Source organism: Agelaius tricolor, unplaced genomic scaffold (assembly GCF_023055355.1).
Source record: "Agelaius tricolor isolate 1412-34295 unplaced genomic scaffold, bAgeTri1.0.p SCAF_9, whole genome shotgun sequence".
Lineage (NCBI taxonomy): Eukaryota > Metazoa > Chordata > Aves > Passeriformes > Icteridae > Agelaius > Agelaius tricolor.
The window spans coordinates 32,746,535-32,771,301 of NW_027269269.1; the positions used below are offsets into that span (position 1 = coordinate 32,746,535).

The 24,767-nt window shown below is 35.7% G+C and overlaps 1 protein-coding gene across 13 annotated transcripts in view; it reads left to right on the top strand.

Annotated features, from left to right (window-relative positions):
* Window positions 1–24,767, top strand: part of ABI3BP (ABI family member 3 binding protein) — a 137,127-nt gene that overhangs the window by 14,075 nt on the left and 98,285 nt on the right. For all 13 annotated transcript variants that reach the window (XM_071433540.1, XM_071433544.1, XM_071433550.1 and 10 more), the window contains exons 2-4: window positions 6,395–6,574; window positions 15,061–15,129; window positions 17,102–17,234. In XM_071433540.1, the coding sequence (XP_071289641.1) occupies window positions 6,395–6,574; window positions 15,061–15,129; window positions 17,102–17,234 (382 nt within the window). The remainder of the gene's footprint in view (window positions 1–6,394; window positions 6,575–15,060; window positions 15,130–17,101; window positions 17,235–24,767) is intronic.

Genomic DNA, 24,767 nt, shown 5'->3' on the forward strand with positions numbered 1-24,767 from the left:
GATTGGCAAAATAAGTTTTAAAGCCTTGTGATTTTGTAATATAAATGCTCTAACAATTCTCTTTCAGAAGTATATGTTTAGTTTATAACGTTAACGAGCAGCATATTTCTGAGTAGCATTTAATAAAACAAGATGTGCATAGCAACTGAAGGAAAAGGTGTGAGTAACCTTGAAATAGTGCTGGGAGAAAGGACACAGGAAGGAATGAGGCTGACCCTCGGCCCTCACAGGGCATCTCTTCCTTTTGGCTCACTACCTTCAGCTGAACACCAGTACTGAGGAGTTTCCCTACTGCATGTTTCAGCTACTCCTGAAATTCCTATTGCTTAGTAGTGAATTTCTTCAGCATGTAATTCACTATTCGTTTAGTAGTGAATTTCTCTATCATTTAAATTACTAAAATGCCCCCAGATATAAAAGAAATATGGAAGGAATTACAGTTTATGCTATTTTATTTGCTGTGTGCATTCTGTTAAGAATGTTGATCACCTAAGAAAAGTTGCCCTCTTTGAAATGAAAGTAGTTTGAAGGTGGAAGTTAAGAGCTCAAGGGTTAGGTTTCTGTAGATAGACATGCTTGTTTTTGTTTTGCACAGTTGCACGTTGACATCCAATTCTTCTGAAGCAATGTTAGACTTGTGTAGGCATAATAATACTTTGAAATAAATGATTGAGGAACTTCATTTGCAACTGACAAAACAACATGCAAGGCTGTTAGCTCACCCTCCCCTAAAAAGGTATTCTTGGTTGCCCTCTTCATATGGCACCTACTTTCATCATTCAGAGTATTTGTGAATGTGAATTTCATGGCTAGGAACCTTAGTGTTTGATGTAATCTCTTATGAGAAAGGATCCTCAGCTATCTTATTGGAGAGTACAAAGACAGATTTTCTGCAGAAGTGCAGAGTAATTTGGCAAGAGGCACTGGGCACAAACTGGAATACGGGAAATTCCAGTTAGATATTAGGACTTTTTTTTTAAACAGAAGTATGCTAAGCACTGAAACAGATTACCCCAGAGATGTTATGGAATCTGTGTCCTCAGAAGTGTTCAAGACTGAGCTGGATGTGGCCCTGAGCAACTTGAGGCTTTGAGCAGGGAGTTGAACTAGATGACTTAGAGAAGTTCCTTCCACCCTGTTATTCCATTATTCTGTGCTTATGGCTGCTTTAGAAGTGTGTCTTGTTTATTGTAGTACATAGAAACAGAACTATTTTTAAATGTTTCCCATTTTAAGATATATTTGGGTTGCAGCCAAACAACCAATATTTCTCCATGTTTGGCAGCCAAAATAAATACAAAAACATAAAAGAGCAGAAAAGAAAAGTTTCATAGTTTTAGATTATCATTGAAAACTTGCCTGGTGGTACTATGACACCAGATTTGGAAAAATCAAAGCACTGCTGTGAATGATTTGAATAAATGAGGTAGTGCTCACAAATAGATGGTGCTAATATATTTTCATAAGGCACACTTCATTTGTCTAGCACTCTGGGAGGCAGTGCTGGGTCTAGCCTTCATGCCCCTTAAAATCTTTGAAATAGTGGAAAATAAACAGTTTCAATGTAAGGCAAAAGGAATTCTGGCAACAAAGCCAAATTTGCTGTAATACACTACAGCTGTATTCACCCTCTAGTTTTGTAGGGCAGAGTTCAAGGATCCTCACTCTATGGATAAAAACAAAAAATAGGACTGTATTTGATCGCAAGAGACCACGCACACCTAAAGTGTGCAGTAGACTCCTGGTATGAGTGAGAGTACCATCTTAACTTTTAAAAGTTCCAATATATTCTTGCCTCTGTCTCCTGTTGCCTATACATTCCAACTAGCCAAACTATGGTGCTTCCAGCTGGATTCTTTGGGCCATTGGTACCTATTTTCTTCTTTCTGAAGAGCTGGTGGTGGGTGGTCCTCTGATGATGCAGTTGATTCGTTATTAAATTGTTTTTCATTCTCTCCTAGTATAGGCAGACTCCTTTTCTCAGAGTGATTCCAACACTCCAAGTGCTCTGATGCACCTAATGTTGTGCTTTTACTTCAGATGTGCTTTGCACAGTTTCTCCTGCTGATCTTGGCCATCAACTGACTTTTGTTGAAGAGAATACTTGCAGATCAGTGTGGAATTTCTGTTGGCAAGCATGGAGGGAAAGATTGTGTTTCAGAGGTAGCTGTAGATCTCAGAATCTTCCATTTGGAAATGGCCTCAATGTAAAAGAATTACATTACAAATGCAAATTCTTAGGACCAGGGTTTCAATAACAAATGCCAAAAACCGACACAAATGAATGGAATTAGACGGCATCTAGTTTATCATTTAAGTCTTCTATCAAGGAGATGCAGGGAAAAAAGGTCTCCTGGAATCCTAATACAAAAAAAAATAATTCTCAAAATCAAATAGATTCCTATCACAGTATCATAAGAGTTAAGTTCCTATGATTTCTCTTGTCTATTTAATCATATTTAATGAATATTTATCTGAGTGATAACTAAAAGAGACATAGTAATCAGAATGAGAATGCTTTCCTGATTAATTGTTCAAACCACTGTGAGATCAGCACAAATGAAATCTATATTGTTAATACGCTGCTGGGGGCAGTCTCCATTTACCAAGATAATTTACATATTATTTGTATCTGCCTTGCTCCCTGGCTGGCCCTTTCTTGGTTAGACTGGCTGTGTCTGTGCAGCACGTAGGATTGAGCTCTCCTTGTCCTTGGTTGCTCCATTTCTGTTTGTACACTTCCAGACACTGGTCATTTATTGTTTTACCAGTTAATATTCATCCCTCATTTTCACTGATTCTGGAATGCACACAGCCCATTAATAGGAATGTGGTTTAGTCATATGAAGTGTGGCATCTGTGTTGTTGCTGTAGCAGTTATTTTCCCTGAAAAACACGCGGCCAAGTTAAAATGAAGAAGGAGATTTGTCTGCTTGCTCTTTGCTGCTCTTTGGGACAGGTTTAAGAAAGACAGGTCCTGTTTGCCTCACCTGATCTCCTCTTATGACAGGGTCACACACTTACTGGATGAGGAAAAGGTTGTGGATGTTGTGTACCTTCAGGAAGGCCAAATGCTGCACCTGTCTCATGACAACCCAAAGCTACCTGGTGAGAAAGGGCTTGGGTGTGCTGGTCACCAGCAGCTGAGCATGAGCCAGGGTGCACCCCGGTGGTTAAGAACCCAGTGGAAGCCCATTTATCAGCAATAGTGTGCCAAGCAGAAACAGGAAAGTGGTCACCCACCTGCACTTGGCGCTGGTAGGGCTGCACTCTAAATCCTGTATTAAGTTTTGGGTCCCTCTCTGCAAGAAAGGTGTTGAGGAGCTGAAGCACGTCCACAGAAGGGCCACAAAGCTGGTGAGGGGACTGGAGCAAAAGTCTTACGAGGAGGAGTTGAGGGAGCTGGAGAAAAGGAGGCTTGGGGGGACCTTCTCTCTCTGTCTACGACTGCCTGAAAGGAGGGTGCAGGGGCCAGGTGGGGGTCAGCCTCTTCTCCCAAGTAACAAGTGACAGAACAAGGGCAAATGGCCTCAAGTTGTGCCAGGGGAGCTTTAGGTTGGATACTAGGAAAAATATCTTCACCAAAACATGAAACATTGGAACAGACTGATGATGTTTGAGACATGATCCCTGGAGGTATTTGAAAGTTATGTAGATGTCGCACCTGGGGACGCAGTTTAGTGGTGGACTTGAGAGTGCTGGGTTTATGGTTGATCTTGATGGTCTTGATGGTCTTTTCCAACCTGAATAATTTTTTCTTAATTGTTTTTTCCTAAACTCTACAGGGACTCTGCAATACTTTTTGCCATCACTGTACTTAAAAGTAAATTAGAGGAAAATGACCTGCCCTGTCAAGACAGGGTGATGAGGACAAGGATTTATTTTTAAAATTTCAAATGTATCTCCTTTTCTTCTTTCCTGCCTTATTCTCTTTTTTAAAAAAAATACATTATTCCTGTTTATTTTCTGCTAGAACTGTCTTTGATTTTAAAAGCTCTCTTGGTGATTTTGATATGCTAGCTATAAAAAATAGGTCTAGAGGGTATTATTTCAAAGATACTACTGTTTTGGGATCCCATTTAAGCTTTCTCATTGCAGAAACCTCACTGAGTTTTAAGGCTTTAACAAAATCAAGACTCTTTGTCACTCTAATTGACTGCTTATGAATAAACCATGGTATCCATGTAACTGAAATCAGATCCAGTTGAATATAATCTTGATATAGAATTAAGTCTTCAAATTGATGTAAAGTATAACAGAGATACATAGATACAAGTGTAGGGGAAATGGTTTAAATTATTGTAAATTTAAAATTAAATAGATGTTCTCTAGATTTTTTTTAATAAATTCAGGTTTAAGACTGATTAAGAAATTTATTATGGAAATCAAATTACCATATTTGAATTAAGTTATCTAAGTCTTCTTTTCTTCTTAGGCATGAATACTCAATAGAGACCAGGAGACCATCATTTCAATAATGCTTAATGGGTTTTGAAGAATCCATAATTTAAACAGATGTAGCTCACTGTCAGTCAGAGATAATAATCCTAAACTTTGTTACCAGCTTTTGTTAAGTGTCTTTATGAAGCCTGTTTGGGGTATTTGAAGTGTGTTGTGTTTTCTTCCTGGTTTGTGCTGTCGGAGCCCTGTCAATATTCAGAGTTGCCCATCCTCAGCAATCTTGTGTACTGAAAATAAGTGAGCCAGTATGTCACAGAGATTAGAAGCCACTGCCACACTTTTCCCCATGAAGGTATTGCTCTGCTGAAAATGCCAGAGAACTGAATTTTCTAGAAGTCTTGCAGTCTTCTGGAACCTGGCAGAATTGCCTTCGGAAAATTGTGACAGTTTCCTGGCTGAATGATTTTTCTTGATCAGTCTTTAGATAAAGGAAGGGAGGCAGATGTTTTCCATCAATTTTACTTGTACACTTCTTTCTGTAAAGGGAAGAGGCATAAAGTGTTGGCTTAAGGCTTTACATTCTGTGTGCAGACAACTGCAGATGCTCAAATCATCTACTAAAACAAAGTGATGTTTTTGGTCTCTTGGCAACTCTAGTCATTAGAATTCCTATTAAAAAAACAGGGTATGTTGGGGTGATATTAGAGAATCAGCATGCACTTGTCTAGAGAAAGTTTGAATATCAGTCTGCAATTACTGACAGAGAGAAAGAAAAAGAGAAAGAAAGAAAGAAAGAAAGAAAGAAAGAAAGAAAGAAAGAAAGAAAGAAAGAAAGAAAGAAAGAGAAAAGTCTAGTATTGCTCTATCCTATTATTTGATGATGTATTATTTATCATTTATCTCATAGTTGTTCTTCAGGATTTAGTTCCTGAATCAAAATTATTATCTGCAAAATTCGGGTTTTTCCTGATAAGTTAATTTCAGCTCTCATGTTTGAACAGATGCCTGAAAATCTGCTGGGGATAAAAATTTATATTTTGAGAATGAGAAGAGAAATAACAACACAAAATGTACTAGTCCAGTGCTGGTGTTGTAAGTTTGGGGGAAAGCCAGCAACTCAACAGTTCTGAAAATATGATAGGCCTAACAGTAACAAGGGAGTACTAAAATTGTACATACCAAGGAAGCAAAAGGGAAAAGCCAATCCTCCCTTACCCCACCAAGAAGAAGCCAAAACACCAACTTGTAGCCTAAAAAGTTATTTATTCTGTTGTGAAGTCATTCTCTGTTGCTACAAGTTAAATTTTTGCAGATGGATATACAAGATGTTTCTTACTTTATGTGCTGTTCCCCTGGAAAGCATAAAAATGAATGTTTAAAAAGAGTTTCTTTGTAGTTTTGAGTAAAGTATTTATGTTAGTTAGGTGTCCTGGTGTAATTCCAAATACAAAATTACATTTCCAGCCCAACATAGGGGGGAAAATTGTAGAAGATTTATTTGGATCTAGTTGCTGTTTATCCTCTAACATAATTTTTGAGTGTGATTAACTGATTAACTTAATTTTACAACTTCATATTTTCTACTAAGAAGGAAAAAAAAATCAAACCAAAAACTTGTACATTTCTCTCCTATGGGTCCTACATATGGCTAATATGTACTAATACCATAACTCTTGCAATTAAAGGAAAAAACACTTGCATTTTTTCCACTTACTTCATGCATGGTCTTACTACTGCAATTGTAGATGTTAAAGCAAATGATAATGCTAAACTAGTGGAAAAACAGTCATGTTGGCAACCACTATTATGCATGACTGTTAGTTCACTTTTATAAGTACAGTGTTTTTCCAGGGGACATCATCTATAAGAAATTTTTCAGTTGCATGCTATAAGCAAATTAAACAGCCCTATATTGTTATCTTGTAATGTTCCATTACAATATGTGATGGCAAGGCAATGCATTCTGATCTCCTCTTTTTCACTCTTTCCCCAGTGAAAAGGCAGAGTCTGAAGGTTCAGATCAATGCCACAGATGACACTGTTTGCATGAGGTATCTTCGACCGAGTCAAAGCACCAAACTAGAAGGTTTTGTCCTGGGTTATGGAAGCAACTTCTTTTCTAATCAGTACATCCCTTTACCTTCAGAAGGAAAAAACTATGTAACAGAGCTTGGTAAGACATATTTGCTTTGTATTGAATTATGGGAAGAGACTGAGGAGAGTATGAACATTTTGTTCACCTAATTTTTTGTTTTATTGGGTTAGCGCTTATGGTTTCTTTGTGTTTGTTTAAGGTTGCTGTAAAGAATTTCAGTGGAAAGTGTAATTAGCCGGTCCTTCAAGGAGAACAGCTAGTTCTTGTTGTCTGGAAATTTTGCTTATCGGTATTTGCTTTGCAGATTTTTGTTTTAGTGAGAGCCTGCATTACACTTGAACAATTCACACATCAGATGGGATGGTTTGCCTGAAGATGCAGCTATAAAGGAGAATAGCAGAAAAATGTACATGCTTTTAACAAAAAATAGAAGAAGCAGTGAAAGAGTCTTGAGAATTGTGTGGTTGATTCCTTTTGACAGAAACCTTCATATCAACATGATGCCTCTTCTTGTAGGGATCTACTCCCGTATTGCATGTTAGAGATTAACCTCTAACTTCCATGTCAGAAGTTACCAATGGAATTCCATGAGCTGTTTTATGGAAGAGATTAAACCATGTCATGAATGCTATATCCTGTTATCTGGAATAGGGAGAAGGAAGGAAGAATGAATTGTTAAAACATTGATTTATCAGGATTTGACCTGTTAAATCCCTAAGATTTTCCTATTGATTTCTTTAGATTTTTCTAGCCTGAAATGAATTAATTTACCCTCACCATTGTAATGCTGGTGGTCTTGGTGTAAAGCAAGGGAGAGGAAAGGACGCATGAGCATAGAAGTAATAACTGTAATGTTTTTGATGTGTTCAGTTAAGGCCATTGTGGGTGTCTGCTCCAGACTGAAAACTGCAGAATAAGAACTGAAAAAATAAGATGTTAGACACAGAATAGTTAAGATATGGGAGACTGATAGGATCACTGTGGCAAAGGTTAACTTTCCTTTTCATGAGTTGATACTTCTGGGATCTTTCTGTAATTCTGTCACCTATCCAGTGTTTGACTTCATAACCATCACTTAAGCTGGGTCTGGCTTACCTGATTCATCCTATGTGTAAGTTTTGAATCAGTTCTCTAAGAATGATGTACAGGATTTTCTGTAGTATACTGTGCATTAGGCATAACAGTACCTGCTGCAGGAGTAGTGACGATTAATTTTTGAGGATTAATTTTTTTCAGGTACTCAGATCTTAAGGAAGAGCAAAAAAAGGACTGAATGTAACATTGTGTAAGATCATTTTAACTCCCTATGTAATAGGGAGTTAAAATGATCTTACACAATGTTACATACAGTAATGTATGTAATTTGCTTTTTTATCTAATGTTTTGCAAAACTGAAAGCTCAAGGTCACCTGGAATTTCAGGTATATTGATATTTTGTAGCTTTAACCTTAACAGTTAATGGCTGGACTCTAGACTCCTTTCTTTAGTTTCACAGCACACCAGAGCACTGACCATATGCATATCCATTTGCTGTAGGGTGTCTGGAGAGGAAAAAGCACAACTGTTGAGGAATACTCTTCCTTTATGATTATTTCAAAGGAGAATAATGTCAAAATTTTATCTCCCTCATGCTGATAGAAATTGTCAGTTTCCTTGTGACAATAAATCTATGCTTGTGACTTCTGAATGTCCGGTAACTAAAAATGCAAAATGCAACATAATATAGGTAGCAAGACAAGCATTTCTAACCTTCAGAAAAATGAAGAGTTTGAAAAGACAGGAGTAAAAGAAGTTATCAGCAATAAGTACTTCAAGTTGCAAACATTTATTTGAGGCAATTACCAGTACGTTTATTGGATCTGTTGGTTTAAGTTGAGAAATTTAGGGTTAGATTGAATGCCTTGGGGACTTGTTTATTGGAAGCAGAGAGTGCATAATCTTTCCCATTTCACAAATATTAAACACAATATTAAACTGCAGCTTTGACTGTGCTTTCCAAATATGTATGGAACACGAGCTAAAGCAATAAACATCAGTTGTGCTTTTGGCTCTACTTTAGGGTGACTTGTGTGGCAGAAATGAAGACAGAGATGATTGCTAGCACACTCCCTCCTCCCCATCGTATTTAGGGATCAGTTGCTGGCAGAAACTGGAAGAACTGCAGAATGATTCTCAATTCTAGGAACAATGAGTAAGTTTTATTGTGGCAGCCAGAGACCTCAGCTCTAGCATATACTTTATATTGATTTTAGAAAAAGCAAGGTGTTGTAGAGGGACAATAAAAATACTCTCAAGAAATATGCCAAAGATATAAACCCTCTAGACTCTATTGATGAAAAATCTCAGATTATCTTCGTACTTCTAGTACAATGTGATAAAGTTGGCGTAGTATGTTGTCTTCATATTAAAACAATGTACTTTTAAATTTCACACTCAAGGTTGTCAATCCCATGTTCTAGATACTCTAGTGATCCAAGTGCTGCTGCACACTCTGAAAATAGTCTTCAGTGTGTTCTACACATTTTTCCACAGTCAAAACAACTAGGTTTATACAAAAAATATAATTCATTTTTGCCCTGAGAGCTCCTATTTGGCCCTCTCATGCTTTGACTTATCTGAATTTTACAGAAAGCAGGTGGTTTCCCTGCACAGTGATAGGTGAGGCATTTATTGAGCAGAATGTGGAAGAAGTGGTTCCCAAACACAAAAATTTATTGTGGTCTATTTAGACCAGGACTAATGCAATTTAATGCTTCCTCCCCTGTCAGTTTTAATGGTTCATGGAAAGAGAAACCTTTCCCAGTCAATTTAGGGACTATGATCACAACCTTAAATCAGTTTGTAGTGAAAGGTAAAGATGAGAAATGGATGTTTAATGGCATTTGTTACTCTCTAAAAGGTTTGTATGTGTTTCTAATGCATTAAGGAGCAATGCTGTGGAATATAATCCCCTGGGAGAGAGATTAGATCCAGGAAAATGGAAGATCCATGAAAGTGGATCTTGTGCTGGTAGTATTAAAATTGTTTATTCTGTGAAAATTTTTAAGGAAAAATTGTACAGATACACAATCAGCTGTAGACACTGCTAAAAAAAACCCAATATTAATTTATGTGTTAGGTTAATGTAAAAAACACACAGGCCTCACATACAAGTCATTATTCCCTTCCTAAAACATATCAGTCCTTTAAAATATAATTTCTCCTTTCTAAAAAAGAATGTCTACAAGTAGAATGAAGTGCCTTGCAGACATTTCCACATTTCTTTGATTTAGTTCTACATCCCTGGTTTTGTTAATGGAGCAGCATAACTGGAATTTTGTTTGGGATAATTGTCCCCAGTTGGAATGGAATATAGAAGATGACAATAAACACAACAATATATATTTGTAAGGCCCACAAATTCCATATTTCCAAGCCGTTGTAGATTAATATGAAATTTATTGTCAGTTTTTCTACTGGGTGTCACACCTTTATGATGCTGTTAACAGGAAGCTTGAAGTCAGCAGATGTATTAATTTATAAAATTACATGTCTACAGATGGATATATTTTTAAAGCTATATTTAAGGACATGACATTTCCTAGGATTTTCAGAAAAGATATATGATTTTGTACATGTGACATTCACCTACATTTCATCCATTAAAATATTCAGCACCTCACTGCAGTAATTCTTATCTTAAAATATCTCTTTTCCCTTCGTTTTGCAAATTATATAGTAATTGAGGCAGCAATTGGATAACATTATCAACAAATTGGGATCTGCCTGCAGAGGGCATGGGCAAAGAGAAAAAGATCCTGTTGGATTTCCTGAAATTGTAATGAGTTTCTGCTGGCAGCAAAGTCTTGAGCAGCTTCATGCTCCAGCAGATAGATCTGAATATACTGAAATGTCAATGACAAGGCAGCAGCAAAGTTTGTTCCCAAGAATTGTGCCTCTGTTTCAGGACACCAGATGTGGTTTGTGCTGAGTGTACTTTATGTGCTCACATGACAGTAAACAATATGACCTTTGGTCATGAAAGCTATTCAGTGTCAAAAGATATCGAGAGGTTAATTCCGCTAGACTGATAGAAAGGTGAATGGACCCATCCAAAAGCTCTGGGCTTGACTTAAAACTTTATCTTAATTTTTTCAGTCTTCCTGACTTGTAAAGAAAGTACTTGCTTAAGAGATTTCTGTTAGTCTTTTCTAACTTGTCTCGGAAGATTGCAAGCCCACCTCCTAGAAATTGTTGATACTGTTGGAGAAACCCAGAAAGTTGGGTGGACGCAGGAATTTTTGCAAGAATGAACAGCAATTACTTAACAGAATGAGCAAAATTATTTTCCCTTTCAGTTTCTAAAACCAGCTCAAAGTTGGGCAATGCTTTTACTTTTCCTTTTCTTGCACAAGATTGCACAGTGTAAGAGGAGAATGTATTGGTAATCCTGCTTCATAACACTGCCAGTAAGTGTTGTGTGAATTTCATGTTTATGTATGTATATGAGAGGGCTCTAGTACCACCTTGAGCACATTGTAGAAAGTGTAACTCAGTGATCTGTGCTAGGGCAGTGATTAGCTAAAAGATCTTGCTGTGTAGTTTCTTATCAGTTACCAGAAACTGGCAGTCGTATTAGCTGCATGCTTTTCAAGACGCCAAATAACATGAATGTTAATTCAGCATTATGTTGCCTCCTGCTAACTTACCAGAACTTCCCAGAAAGCAGGTTGCCATTGCTAATGCTAGCAGAGCCTAGTGGAAGGGAGGAGCTGGAGGTGTCCAGCAGATGCCCCTTCCTCTAGAAAAGTGCACTGATCAGCAGCAGGATCATTCATGCCAGCCTCTTTGTCCCACTTCTCTGCCTTCTCCCATGCTTGTTACACTACAATACTTTCCATCCTCCCCTTCCTCCAACTTTGTCCTTAACAACATCCCATGGTAAGTTTTTAGCAATCTCTAAAAAAGGATTAAGGGCCTGCACTATGAAGCAAAAAAATACTTTGTTTTGATTTCTGAATCCAGTGGTCCATGAATTCTAATGATGCATTTGTAACACTATTTTAAGATTTATTCTAAGTTCATCAGTCAGTTCATACTTACATTGTTTTGCTTGCAAGTGCATACTGGCTAGGCCCTGAATAGTGTGCTTGAACAGAACCAGACTTTCCTAGCATTTTGTAGTGTAGTGTTAGTTGCCTGCTGCCATTGATTTGATAGCCTAGCTCATGGCATGGAAAGTGTTCTCCTTTGTTAATCTGATATGTCAGTGGAACATATTTTTGTTACATTCTGGTTGTCTTCATAAACTATTAAGGTGGATAATAGAAGCTTTATTCTTTTAATAATTTTATTTATTAATATAATAGCCTATGTTTGGGGAATTATACCAATAATAATTAGGCATGGATTTATGGAGGAGCACTTCTCTGGTACATGTGGGCATTTTCCTAGAGTATTTTGTGGTTAAAGAATTGAAGGTGGTCACTCTTTGGACTTTATTTCTGATCTGAAAGGAGTTCTTAGCCAAGATATTAGTTGTTCTAGCCTTAATAAAGGGGGTTAGACAGTAATAGATTGAAAAAAGTGGTCTTAGAGTAGCAGCCCTCCAAGAATGTGTTAGGCATCAAGGAGCTACTAAGATTTTCATAGCAAACTTACAAATGTATTTCAAGCTTAACTTGTTAAAGTTTGCATTGTTTGTAGTGATGCTTCATTTATGTGGATCCTCATAGATGAGAGACAGACAGGTCTGTATTTTGCATCTTCATCATATATGTCTCTGTTATATACTGATTAATGTTGAAATGATTTTGGAGGCAGATGCTGGGTTCATGCATCTGTGTCCAGACATTTCAACATTGATCTTAATTACGTAACTATCCTTTTCTTACTAAATGCAATTCAGAAAAACTAAGAAATATTCAGTTGCAAACAGGATTTTCTGTACTCTGTGGTGTAGTTTGCTTTTACTTGAGGTTATAATTTTATTTTTCAAACAAGCTTCTCTTCTTAAATATATTTTCATGCAAATGGCTGATTTGTTCTGTGAATCATAATTACATCCAGTCAAACATCCATATTTTTATGACTGACTATCACATTTTCCTACCTACCTTCTATTTCAGCAATTTATCTCTTAAGCACTACATGAATTAGAGCAAAATATGGTTTTATTTGAGTTCTGGTATTCTGCAGAATTTTCATTTTCTTCTGCTGTGTTACTCACCTCTCCCCAAGATTCCTGCTTCTTATAGACATGGATCTGTCTATAAGAATCCATGGAATGGATTATGACTGTATAGGCATCATAAAAGAACACAGATTATCATGAAATATTTCCTGTAACTTGACAGAATTTAATACATGGGTGAGGCAATGTTTGAACGCCCTGAAAATGAATTGAGTCATAGTAGCATCAGATGATTTCAGCATTGTGATGATGACTGATAGTCATATTTCTCAGCAAGACTGAATCCATGTAGAAACTCAGTAGTCTTCTGAACTTACTAAAAGAAATGTTGATTTGCAGTGGAAGACTAAGAAACAATTCCCAATTCTAATGAGTCAGGGCTCATTATATGATATTGAAAAAGCTCTCTGCATTTTTTAATTTCATGTGTCTTGGATATAGAATGTATATCTGTCCAGAATAAAAGCATTTCAAGGCATGTGCCCTCCTGTCCGTGCATAATGCTTTGGTACTGTGCATAAAACCGATGAATTTAACTTAAATTACAGTTGCTCTACTCTTAATATCTATATAGTAGCATAGGTGGTTGTGCTCAGGAATCATGGAATCATATTTCTAAATTAAGATATAGCTTAAACACAGTACAGAAACTTATTGTTGTATCCCATGTATTGAGTGGATTTGTTTAACAAATTCATTTTCTGATTTCAGTTAAAATGATCATAATATTGTCTTAAGCTCAGTGGTTCTAAAGAAGTGGTACTTTTTAAACCTGCCTCTTCTCTAACAGCTCTCTCTCAATATCTAGTCTCAGCTTCTTTTCCTAAATGCTTCCTTTTTTAGGTTGTATTGCAGTCAGAAGAGCCATGAATCCTCTGGAAAATGGGAATGTGTTGTATTCTTTATTAAGGCAACATTTGTTGAACTCACCAAAATAAAGCTTAATGAACAGCATCTAACACAAAATATTTCCACAGAAAACACTTTGTTACAGAACAAGAACACCTGCTAGAACTAATGAATCCCGAAAGATGCCAGGTTTTGTAGCTGAGATGTCCAGTGAGGCATTAACAGTCTTTGTGTATTGCCATATTTTGTTTAGCACTTACCTATTTCTATACTGCTACACAAGTCATTTCAGATTTCAGCCAGAATTAATTTTTCCATTTATGGAGCAGGGAAAAACTGTTTCAAAGTATTTTAATAGTTTTCTTTCACAATTCTTGGACATTTTACTGATAAACCCATAAATTCTTAGTTTTGAAGACTGGCTTTGTAGTTCTTGAACTTTCAAGGTCATGTTTTAAAATAATCCTGTTGAATACTTTGTGAGAGTTATAACATCTCACAAGTGGGCATAAATGCAGAGCAGAAAACTGAGTTTACAATACACGGAAACAAAATTATTTTAAAGTGTTGTTTATTTCTATTTTTCAGTCTCAATACAAAAAAATATCCAAGTGGTTACACCACTCCCACACTTGTGTACCCCTCTCAATATTAAAAAAAATTTTGTAAATGAAGATGTATTTACACTTTGGAGTTCATTTTTTTAACTGATTCTTTTTTCCACACTGCTTTGAACAGCTGTTTTCAATGCTTATCTTGGTTATTTGGTGCAGATGAAACCCATTTAAATGACTAATTAAACAATTAAGGTAAATTTATAGTATGGGTTTCCAGTGCTTTAGGTGCACAGAATCAAATGAGTTAGAGTGCTTTTCCCCACACTGGCAGAACTTTTTCAGTAGTACAGCAAGCTTTTGTTTTTTTTGGTACTGCTTTTCCTTTCTCTCTCTTTACAGAAAAGTGAGTGTATGAAAAAAATGAATTATTTCTTAACAGTTCTGTTTAGTTGGTAGAATTCAAGGTGCCTCTTACACTGAAATACCCAGGAAATTCAGTCTCTTATTTATACTTATACATTTAGATAAATGTATCTAAACTAGAATAAGAATTCTATGTAGAGTAATCCTGTTTTTTAAAAGCAATAGTAAAAATAATTTTGGTCAGTAGAGAGTGAGCCAAATTCTGCCCGTGGATATCTTGCTGGAATCTCCTTCTCTCATGTTGCAGTTAAGAGGGAATAGAGCTTGGTTTTAAATAACTAAGAAGGGCAGAAATCTCTGACACCTGGCTTTAAGTGTAAGGGAAAATCTTATTTCTGAAGAGGAATTCCCCAAACTAAAATAAATATCTCAACCTTGTTTTAATCAAATCATTTATCATTTTGAACTCAATGAATTTTAAAGAAAACAGCCTAAAGATCATGAAGATTGGACAATGTGTCAAGAATTCACTGACTATTTGACTTTTTCTTATTAATTTCAGATTAATCTCTTTTTCAAATAAATAGCATATCTGTACTAATTCCTTTTTCCTTCATTTGTAGATGCAGAGCCGCGGTATTTGGTTTCAGTAAGACCAGCACGTGTTTCAAATAACAAGAAATCTTGTTCAGGTATTTTAATATTACTGCATCTCTTTCTTAAAATATTTGAAAGAAAATAGACCCTTGTGCTGGATTTCTCTGAAAAGATGATTCTACCTGTAGGCATCTCACTGGGATGCACAAATTCCATATGTGAAAAGGTAAAACATAGGACAGCATTCCCTAGTCAGTAGCCATACACATGGTGCTCAAAACATGAACATGTACCTAAAGATTTTTTTGCATAAAATTCTTACAAATGAGAATTGAAATTTAGAATACTAATTTCTGATGTTTAAAGACATTAAAATTATTCTTCCCAAACTACAAGTAAGGATTCCTTCATCCACAGACATGTTAATGCTCTTAGTTCCTCACTGGAAAATGGTGGTGTGTGTCTGTCTCTATATCAATCTACTACTAAGTTTGCAAGAAGTTACAGAAAGTGATATTTCCAGCTGAATCTATACACAGCAAAGTAGAAATCTGAATTTTGTTCTCATCGTTTCAAAGTCTTTCTATATGACCTTAATCATGCCATTAATATTGTCAAATCTTACTTTAATATGGAGACTTAATTCTGTACTTTAATGTGGAGACTTCTTGCAGGATGACTGGACTGTTACAAAAAATAAACTCATGACCTATCCATGGGAGCACTCAAGGTCAGGTTGGACAGATCACGTCTGAGAAACCTGATCCAATTGAAGATGTCCCTGCTCATGGCAGAGGACTTGGACTAGAAGGACCTTAAAAGTCCCTTCCAACCCAAATTATTCTATGATCTTTGAATGATTTTTTTTCCTAACTCCTGGTAATGTTTGGGATAAATCTTTTCTTGCTCTTTGCTAGGTGTAACACAATATGTCTGGAAAGATTTTGGAAAGTGATTTACCCTTCAGATGCAACATATATATGTTGGTTTTTAACGTAGGTTTTGTATTAACATATTCATCATCAACATAAAGTTAAAACCAGCATGGTTAACATTTCTAAATGTACACACATATATTGGTTGAAAATACAAAACAGGCTGTCACTGGGGCTGGTTAAGTGAAGAGGTAATAGGGTTAAAAAGGTGTGAATAGAAAGTTAGTAAAATCTGGTTCACAACAGTGAGAAAAAAACCCTTTAGATCAGTGGCTTATAAATTTTCAGGAAATGTTGGTCACCTGTATGTTTTGAGGAAGTACAGATCCTTTAGAGCTTTGGAGTATGTAATGTGATGTAAAGAATATATTGATTTCCTATAGTCAATCATCTTTTAAACACCAGAGATTCTCCTTGGGCAGGTAGTAGTTCATAAACTACAGGTTCAAAATAGAGTCTCTACATAATTTGTTCATTTTCATCTATTAGCATTTAAACTTTTTTTTAAAATATGTTCTTTCTCCCCACAAAAACTGTGCTCCTTTATATAGAGCAAAGCTGAAGTTCAGTATCATGCAAAACCTGATTTCAATGTAGTCGGTAATTAAAAGAGAAAATTCCTGCAGATAAAGACACTGATTCAGATCTGCCTTCAGTTAAAAGCAAAAGAACTTTTGTAGGTTTTCTTTTACTCTTAAGAATGCTCTAGAAAATATTTATTATGTGTAGATATATTTGCAGTGTTACTGAGAAACCTGCCAAGAAGATACTATTTTTATCACATTCACAGAGACTTTCTAATGTCCTAGACTCTGTCGTGTCTTGATATAGTCCAAGATAGCCAGAGTTTTTAATTTAATTTACCAATAGCTTATTCTTATACTAAGTGTACTTAAACCACCAAATGACCATTTTCAAAAACTAGTTTTAACTGGAATGTTAGGTTGAAGGAATGATGATGTGACACTGTCACTTTTGAAAATCACATGTTAAAAATAGTGACCATGAAAATTAGAGAACTGTTGTACCTTTCCCTTCAAGTTTAGAAGAGATCATGATTTACTTAATTGTCCATCTGCAAAAACTTTATAATGCAGGAGAGAGAAATTAACTTTCTGTGTTCCTTATGTAGGTCGGAACAAGACACAGAAGCCTCTGCAGCTGGTGGTTGGCACCCTCACCCCAACCTCTGTGTTCCTCTCTTGGGGCATCCTTGTCAACCCTCAACATGACTGGACAGCAACAAATAACTGTGCTAGTGACAGGTAACAACAGAAAAGGACAGGCTTTATTACTACCATGAGTTCACTCAGGGCAGCTCCCTGCTGTGAATAATATAAATTTACAGTAAAAATTAAAATGTGGTAAACAATAGTTCTGAATGTGAAGTCAGTTTTCTCATTTGCTCATGCTAGTGCTTTGCAAATCTTGACCTCAACTTTAGTGAGATGTCTACATGCTGAATTACAAATCTTGCTATCTCACACTGGATCCTTTGTTCTTAAACTAATGGCCTTAGCTCTACCTTCATTTCTATCTGAACCAATTGAAACTTTGTTAAATTACAGGAAAAATTTCACTTTAGAGTTGACTGAAATAGTGTAAAAGAAGCCTTTTGTTGTGCTGAGGTGGGGGAATGATGCTGTAACACTGTTTGATTTTTGTTTCCTTTATTTTGTCTTATCTCTAAAACTGATGCAGTACATCTTTCATTATTTTTCTGTTGTAAGTAGAAAAGGATCTCTTCTGCAAAAAAGATCTCTTTTATGTCAGTATTTTTGGCATTTACTGGGTGACACAGTGAGTGGGAAACTCAGGAAGGCTAGCCAAGAAGCAGTTTCAAGAGAAGTCATAGTGCAGAAGAGCTTCTCATTTAAGTGCACTATTATGGTTTACTCAACCCTCTGTAGATGAATAAAATTATTTAAATTGCTAATGCAGATGTTTTCCCTACTTGTGTTTCTCTTTATATTCTTCCTTGAATATTTTTACTTTCATTTATATTATGTGAAGCTCTATTATACTCAACAGTGTTTCGTAAAACTAAAAAGAAACATCGTGAACCCATGGGATGCATCTACATGTTTTGCAACTGTTATCTTTTGGGTTTTAAATGTTCTTTTGGGGTTTTTTTTTTTTGGTTCAGAACATTTCTTTTACCTCTTTAATATTTGTCAAATTTGTAGCTGTCTAATTTAGACTTGACTTTTCTTACTCCGGTGTTCATAAGAAAACTCTAGCTGACACAATTAAACTGGATGTCAAATATAGGCTATGTTAAAAAACACATCCCATTTAGCCAGGATTACTTTTTTCATACCTTTACAAAAGTTTCATACCTCACAAAAGGACTGATCCTTTTCAAGCATCAGAAACTTCTCATGAAAAAATTTTGGATCTTCATCACCAATCAGAATTTCAAACACTATTAAAAAAATGTTAGTGTTTGTTAGGAAACAGTTATGGAATGTTAGTAAATGTCCAAGGATGAAATTTGATCAGATTTTTCTTCAATAGAAATAAAAGTTGGTTAAGGCTTAGATTTTGCTCTTTCAATAAAGGAAGAAGCAAATATTTTCCTACTCTGTGAAACTAAAGAAATGAGCTGATCTTGGATGAGCTTGTAAAGTGTTCTAACATAGTGGTTTTATCTTTATGTGATGTGTCAGCACCAATGTTGTGGGAATGAAGAATGCTTCAGGAGAAGCCTATATCCTGTATTAATCCACCTGGAAATTCAAGGCAAATGGTATCCACCAGCATGCCTTCATCAATTCTGTGTTTTCTCCTCAGTAGCTGAATTTTCTTTTTGGGCACTCATTGACTCAAAGTGGGAACAAAGTTTCTAACACAGTTTTTCAGTTAGGGCAGTGTGCTACTAGTGTCTTGCTATGTTTAGAATATATTCTGAAGTATTCCTCCTCTCAGGAATTAAAGTGCACATTTTATTGAAATATTGTCAGACAGGAGTAGCTAGTTTAAAAACATTTATATCAAGTTACAAATTATCTTATCAAAGATAGGTATATACCTATAACCAGATTTTGTTTTTGCAATCAAGCATAACAAGGAAGTTAATGAAGAGAAAGAAAGTCACCTAAGTGGTGCTCTTATTAATATTACCTTTACTGGACCAAAGTGCTTGTGATTCGTATAAATGATGAGAACAGTTGTCTATGTGACCATGGTGTGTATATCTAGAATTTTAAGAGAGATTAGATCCACATATATTTCTACTCAGTGTGTAGAAGAAAAACTAGTAATTTTTTATATTAATTTGAATGACTGCTGATAATGTACAATAAGAAAAAAATAGGAAGTTGTCCATTCTTAGCAAGTCGGTGTTGTGATAAAAGTACAAGACTTAAAAAGCCAGTAACAGATTCACCGAAAATTCAATCTATTTCAGGGCAGTCTACCTGGCTTGATGCTTTTTCATCTGTCATATTCTCCTCACTGTGACTGTTAATCATCCTCAAGATTGCTGTTAGTGGCTGACCTCTAACCTTTGGCATTGGCAGTACATAGCAGTACTCAGGACCTCTTAACTCAGTTCTGTCAGTCAATGTCCCTCCAAGGTTTAAAGTTGTAACTCCCCATGACCTGAAATGGAGTCACTGTTCTCAGATTTTACCATCTCCATGTGGATATTGGGCTTTTGTACAAGTGTTGCATAATAACAGTTATTTCAATGTGTTACTGAGTCAGAAGATAGAAACCACATGGAATAGTGCAATTCTGCTTGCCAAGGTTTTCTCCAATGCAAGTTTGACCTCAGTGGGATATTCCTTGGAAGATCTGGTTTTGTGAGCAAATGAGTTTGGAATAAGAGCTGCCATATTCTCAAAGAGCCTTAATATCTTTTACTGCTTCAGTGAGATTACTGCTTCCTTCTTCAGGGAACATAGTGGTCTTCTGTATTGATGAGATTTTTAAGAAACTCCAATGAAAAAAATTTACTGTGACATTTTTCAACAAACCATTCTTTTGGCTTAACTCCCTAGAGTTTAAGAGCATAAGCCAATAGAGTGCTGGATATTACCCTCAAGATAACCCCAAATGCTAATCCCTTGTTGTAACAAAAGTATTCGCTGCCATTTTTGTGGACCAAAAATGGAAGGTGAAATTTTGAAGCGTTCTTGAAGTGACTATTACCTCTCATCCGACCCTTAGCACTAGAATTTAAAATAAACCAAAAATATCTAAATCAAAAAACTCAAGTGATTAGTTTTATGTAACTAATGAAAACTACATAACACCAGAAAGTACAGTTGGTGGAACCTTTCTCAGCATCCTCTGCTTTCTGACACCAGTGGAAGACAGTTGATGAGGGAAGATGGCAAAATTACAATATCCTGCTGCAGAGCCACGTTCAGTTCCTCTTTTTTTTTTTACTTCCAAGAGAGTAAGAGGTTTGTTTCCTCTCTGCATAGCTGTGTTCAAACAAATATTAGTGGACAGATCTGTCAATATAAAAGTACTGGGGCTTCATTTACTCTCCCATCCAGGTCTGAAAAAGAGAGAGTACTCTGTAGATCTTTCTTTGTATTTGCTTTGATTAGAACACCTCTGTAGCTGGGGGTCAAAAAAGCTGGACTTTGACTTTTACTTCTTTAGGAAGAAAAGTCAGGGGATGGAACAAAACCCATTGTTTTCTGTATTAGATTAAAGCAGAATTTATAGATACAGTAAAGTATAATATTCTATTGAGTGGATTGTGTAGAAAAACAAACCCACTTTCAGATACATGCAAAAATAGGAATTTAAAACCTGAAGGTATGTCTATTTTAAGTTAAATGCTGGGACATTTTCACGTTGGCATTGTTTAAATTGCTTAACCTGTAATTTAAATATCCTAATGTCATAGTTGCAAGTAGTAGAAATTTTGTGGTTTATTTTGTTTTTATCTGATGCTTAAAAAAAAAAAAAAAAAGTAAGAAAAACAGTAATGGAAAACCAGGGAAGAGTCCATACTTAGTCTTTTTGTTGCATAGTACATAGAAGTAGGGTTTTTAAAATCTGAAATTCAGAAAGAAATGTGCGTATCTCCTCCTGTGCTTATTTACAAACTTCTATCATTATACAGCTGCCAACTAAGTCATACTTGGTCTTGCAAATATCATACGAAATGTATTTTAAATATAGCAGAATTTCTTAAAGGAAAACATACAGCAGCAAACACACTCCTTGAGTTTCAGATGCTTTTGAGTTGCTGCTGAGGGAGTACATGCTAAAGCTTGTTTAAACTGGAATAATTTGTTCAGTCTCTCCTTTTTCAGACTCTCACTCTTCATTTCAGTCATTCTACTAAAAGTTTTAAGTGGAAGAAGTGAATTTTAGTGATCATGTAAGAGTCAAAACTAAATTAGAAAGTGCTTTGCAAACCTCTAACTGGTAACCACCACTAGTGTCATTCTTTCAATTTTTTATCTATGCCAGTGTCTGTTACTTTAAAGTAAACTTAGCAGTAAAAAAAGAAACAATATAATCAACTTCATGGGTCAATTTGTGCAACACTCAGTGTATGAAAAATCATAGTTCAAACCATTTATTTTATTGCTTTCTAGCATTAAATGGATGCTGCACTTCTAATGAAGTCTAACTGTAAATAAATAAATACCTGTTATGCTGATAGTCTCTTTTAAAAAATTCTGATTACATTTCTGTGTACAAAAAAGAAATGACATTTCTAATCTATTGTCTCTGGCAACACAAAATCACAGAGCTGGAATGTTCTTATATCTCCAAGGCTTAATTGTTTGTTTAGTGTTACATGGGACTAAAATAGTCATGATTAAGTTGTTTGGAGTTTTGGTTGGGACCTGGTTCCAAATAAATCCATGGTATTTATACAAACTGACCTAGTCTTGAAATCTCACAAAACCATCCTTATATAATCTGCCTTATAAGATTTCCAGTATCTGTTTGAGTCTGAATATTTGACTGTGCAAGCATGTTCTGGGAATCTGGCTGAAATGAGATTTGGTTAAGAAATGGAAAAATGGCACTGGAATTCTTGGCAAAACAGTATCATTCACACTGACAGATGAAAACTTAATGTCTTGCCTATCCATCCTAGAATTCTACTTCTTTTAACAGTGAATAAGATTTGCTTCATCTCAATAGCAAAAACCCTCTGTGCTCTTTCTTTAAAATGGTCATTTTATTTTGACTTCCAGTGCAAAAAAAGGCTGTTTCTAAACCGAGCACTGCCTTGCATCATGGAGTTTGAAAAACCAAACGTTGTAAGCTGAACATAGAAGAGAAACAACCTTCTGTGTCAGGCTGAGAGTCTTTTGCATTGACTCTGCAGCTGCAGTAATCACTACAGTGGTTGGCCTATGAGTAATCTTGTGCTCTTGTGGCTTCCTTTAAATTATGAACTTGTTCTTACTTATTTTATTTCTGTTATCACATTTTGTGTATGCCGTATGTGGAGGCAAGCAAAGTAAAAATATCATCAAAGATACATAATTTCAAGAATGTAGACACTAAACATTCCATGATTTTGCACTAATGTATATGGAGAGAGGCTCTCTTGATGAATCTTTATTCAGGATTTATTTGCAGGATCTTTATTCCTCTGCTGTGACCAATTTTGCTTTTTTTTTTCCCCCCTCATTATTACAGAGATTATTTCTGAGTGAAAAAACCCTCTCACCTGCTCATGGCACATTTTGTTTTAAATTGCTGGAGTTTTAGCTGTCTAGTAAAAAGGTAAAAGGTAAAATTTTTCTGCAGTTCCTAGGGTGGCCTCATTGGTGGTATCTTCAAATGAGTGAAGCATTGCCTGTTAGTGGGAGAGAGGGAGGTACTAACTTTTATGGAGTTTGATAAAAGAGCTCTAATGTTTTATAGAGTGCTAGCTGGCAAAGAAACAGAGTAACCCCTACAATCATTTGATTAATACTTGTTATAAATATAAATACAAGAGTATTCAAGAAACATTTTTCTGATGAAATGTCCCCCACCAAAACACATAACAAATCAATTAATCAAAATGAATTGTTAAATTAAGTGAAATATTGTTAGGTCTTTATACCTGCTGAGAATCTAGATTGAAATAATTTCTCGCCAAGTGTAGCTGGGTGTGCCATCTCCTTGCTGAAACATCAAACCAGCATTCCTAGGAGGATTCACCAGTGCATTAGCTGTTAGGACCCCGTGGTGAGCAATCAGTTTTTCCTTTTCTTACCTCACAGAGATAATGGGAAATGTTTTATTTGAGAAACATGTAGTGTAGCTTTCCCTTCTATGTAAGTATGACAGCACTCTATTTCAGCCTGCCTTATGTTGTTCTGGAGGGGATCTATGCAGATGTTTTGCTGAATGTTTCCAGTTCAGCCAGCTGCATTCATTTTGTGCCTGTATGTCACTGCCACGAGGGGATTGATAGATGTGAGTGGTGACTGGATCTTACTGCTTACTCATGTCTTCAATTATATGTGTTGACTGTTTAATATTGTATTTTTGATGAAAGAAAGGTTTGAAAAAGGGAGAAATTAAAATTACAACAATATTCAATCAGTACAGTGTTCTCAGGCAGACACTGAAATTGCATTTTATTTGGCAGTTTTTCGGTCTGGTTTAACAATGAGTTGTTGTTCTTTGATGATAAAACATGGCATTTCTGAATTTTTACTCTATAAACAAATGATTGCATTTTCCCAAAAGCACATGGAGATACTTAGATATTTTTAATAGTCAAATGATTGTGACCTGCAAATTCTTAAATGGAACTTCATTTTTATTGCTTTTTATTGAAATGGTTGAGGAAATTCTGTCATCACAGTCCGTGTTTTTAGTACTCACTATGGCAAGTTTCCACTGAAATAATTATACCCTTGGTGAAGATTTTATAGGCTTGGAAATCTTGGAATTGAGAGCACATTTCTTCTGTGCTGTATGTTTGTCTTTCTTTCTAATGGCATAGTTTGGCACAATTATGAAAATCCTCTTTTCAGGTTTTATAATAGTCTTGAATTTAAGTGAAAGATGGGGCCTTTTTTTTATTGTGCATGTGTTCTTAGTATTTTAATTTATATTAGAGCGAAGAAATTTCCAGGTGTGGAGACAGCATTAAAAAGTAAAACATTTTGTCCACTAGAAGCAAGTGGGGAAAGCCACTTAAAAGCCTATTCATTATCAACAAGTTTTTAGTGTTTTTTTTCTCCTCATTTCTGATGCAGCTGTTCATTTAGATTGTTCAATAACTGAACTGAAGCAGTATACTCTCTTTTTTCCATCACATACAAATGCTTTATTTCTATCCCATTGGATTAAAATAGGTAGGAAAGGGTAAGGATGAGGATGAAAATCAATGAAAATTCCTCTTTCAGACAAGGGAAGAAGGTGACTATTTCCACTTCACATCTGATGTCTGTCTATACTCCAAATCCCTCACCAAAAAACTGTATGGGGTCCAGTAAGAGGCATTTGTGTTGAAGATTGAATTTGTTTATTAAAGTTACATCCTTTGCAAGACAGTGACAGGGAGTTCAAATAAGCTTCTCCTGTTGGTTAATGGCTTTGTGACTACATACAAATAGATTAAGAGGACAAAGGAGAAGAATTTTTCCTTCTTTTAATGTTGCCAATAACGGATTAGTTAAAATGTTCTTTGTCAGTTTAACTGCAATTAGGTCTATTATTTGACATTTGATTAGATCACAGCCCACAGAATTAAGGAGGCAGATTATTACTTGGTAGTCCGGGAACTGAGAGAGGATACTCACTATTTGTCTGTCTTTTTTTTTTCCTTACTGTTTTTTTTCTTTCCTTTTCAAGTTTTAAGTTAG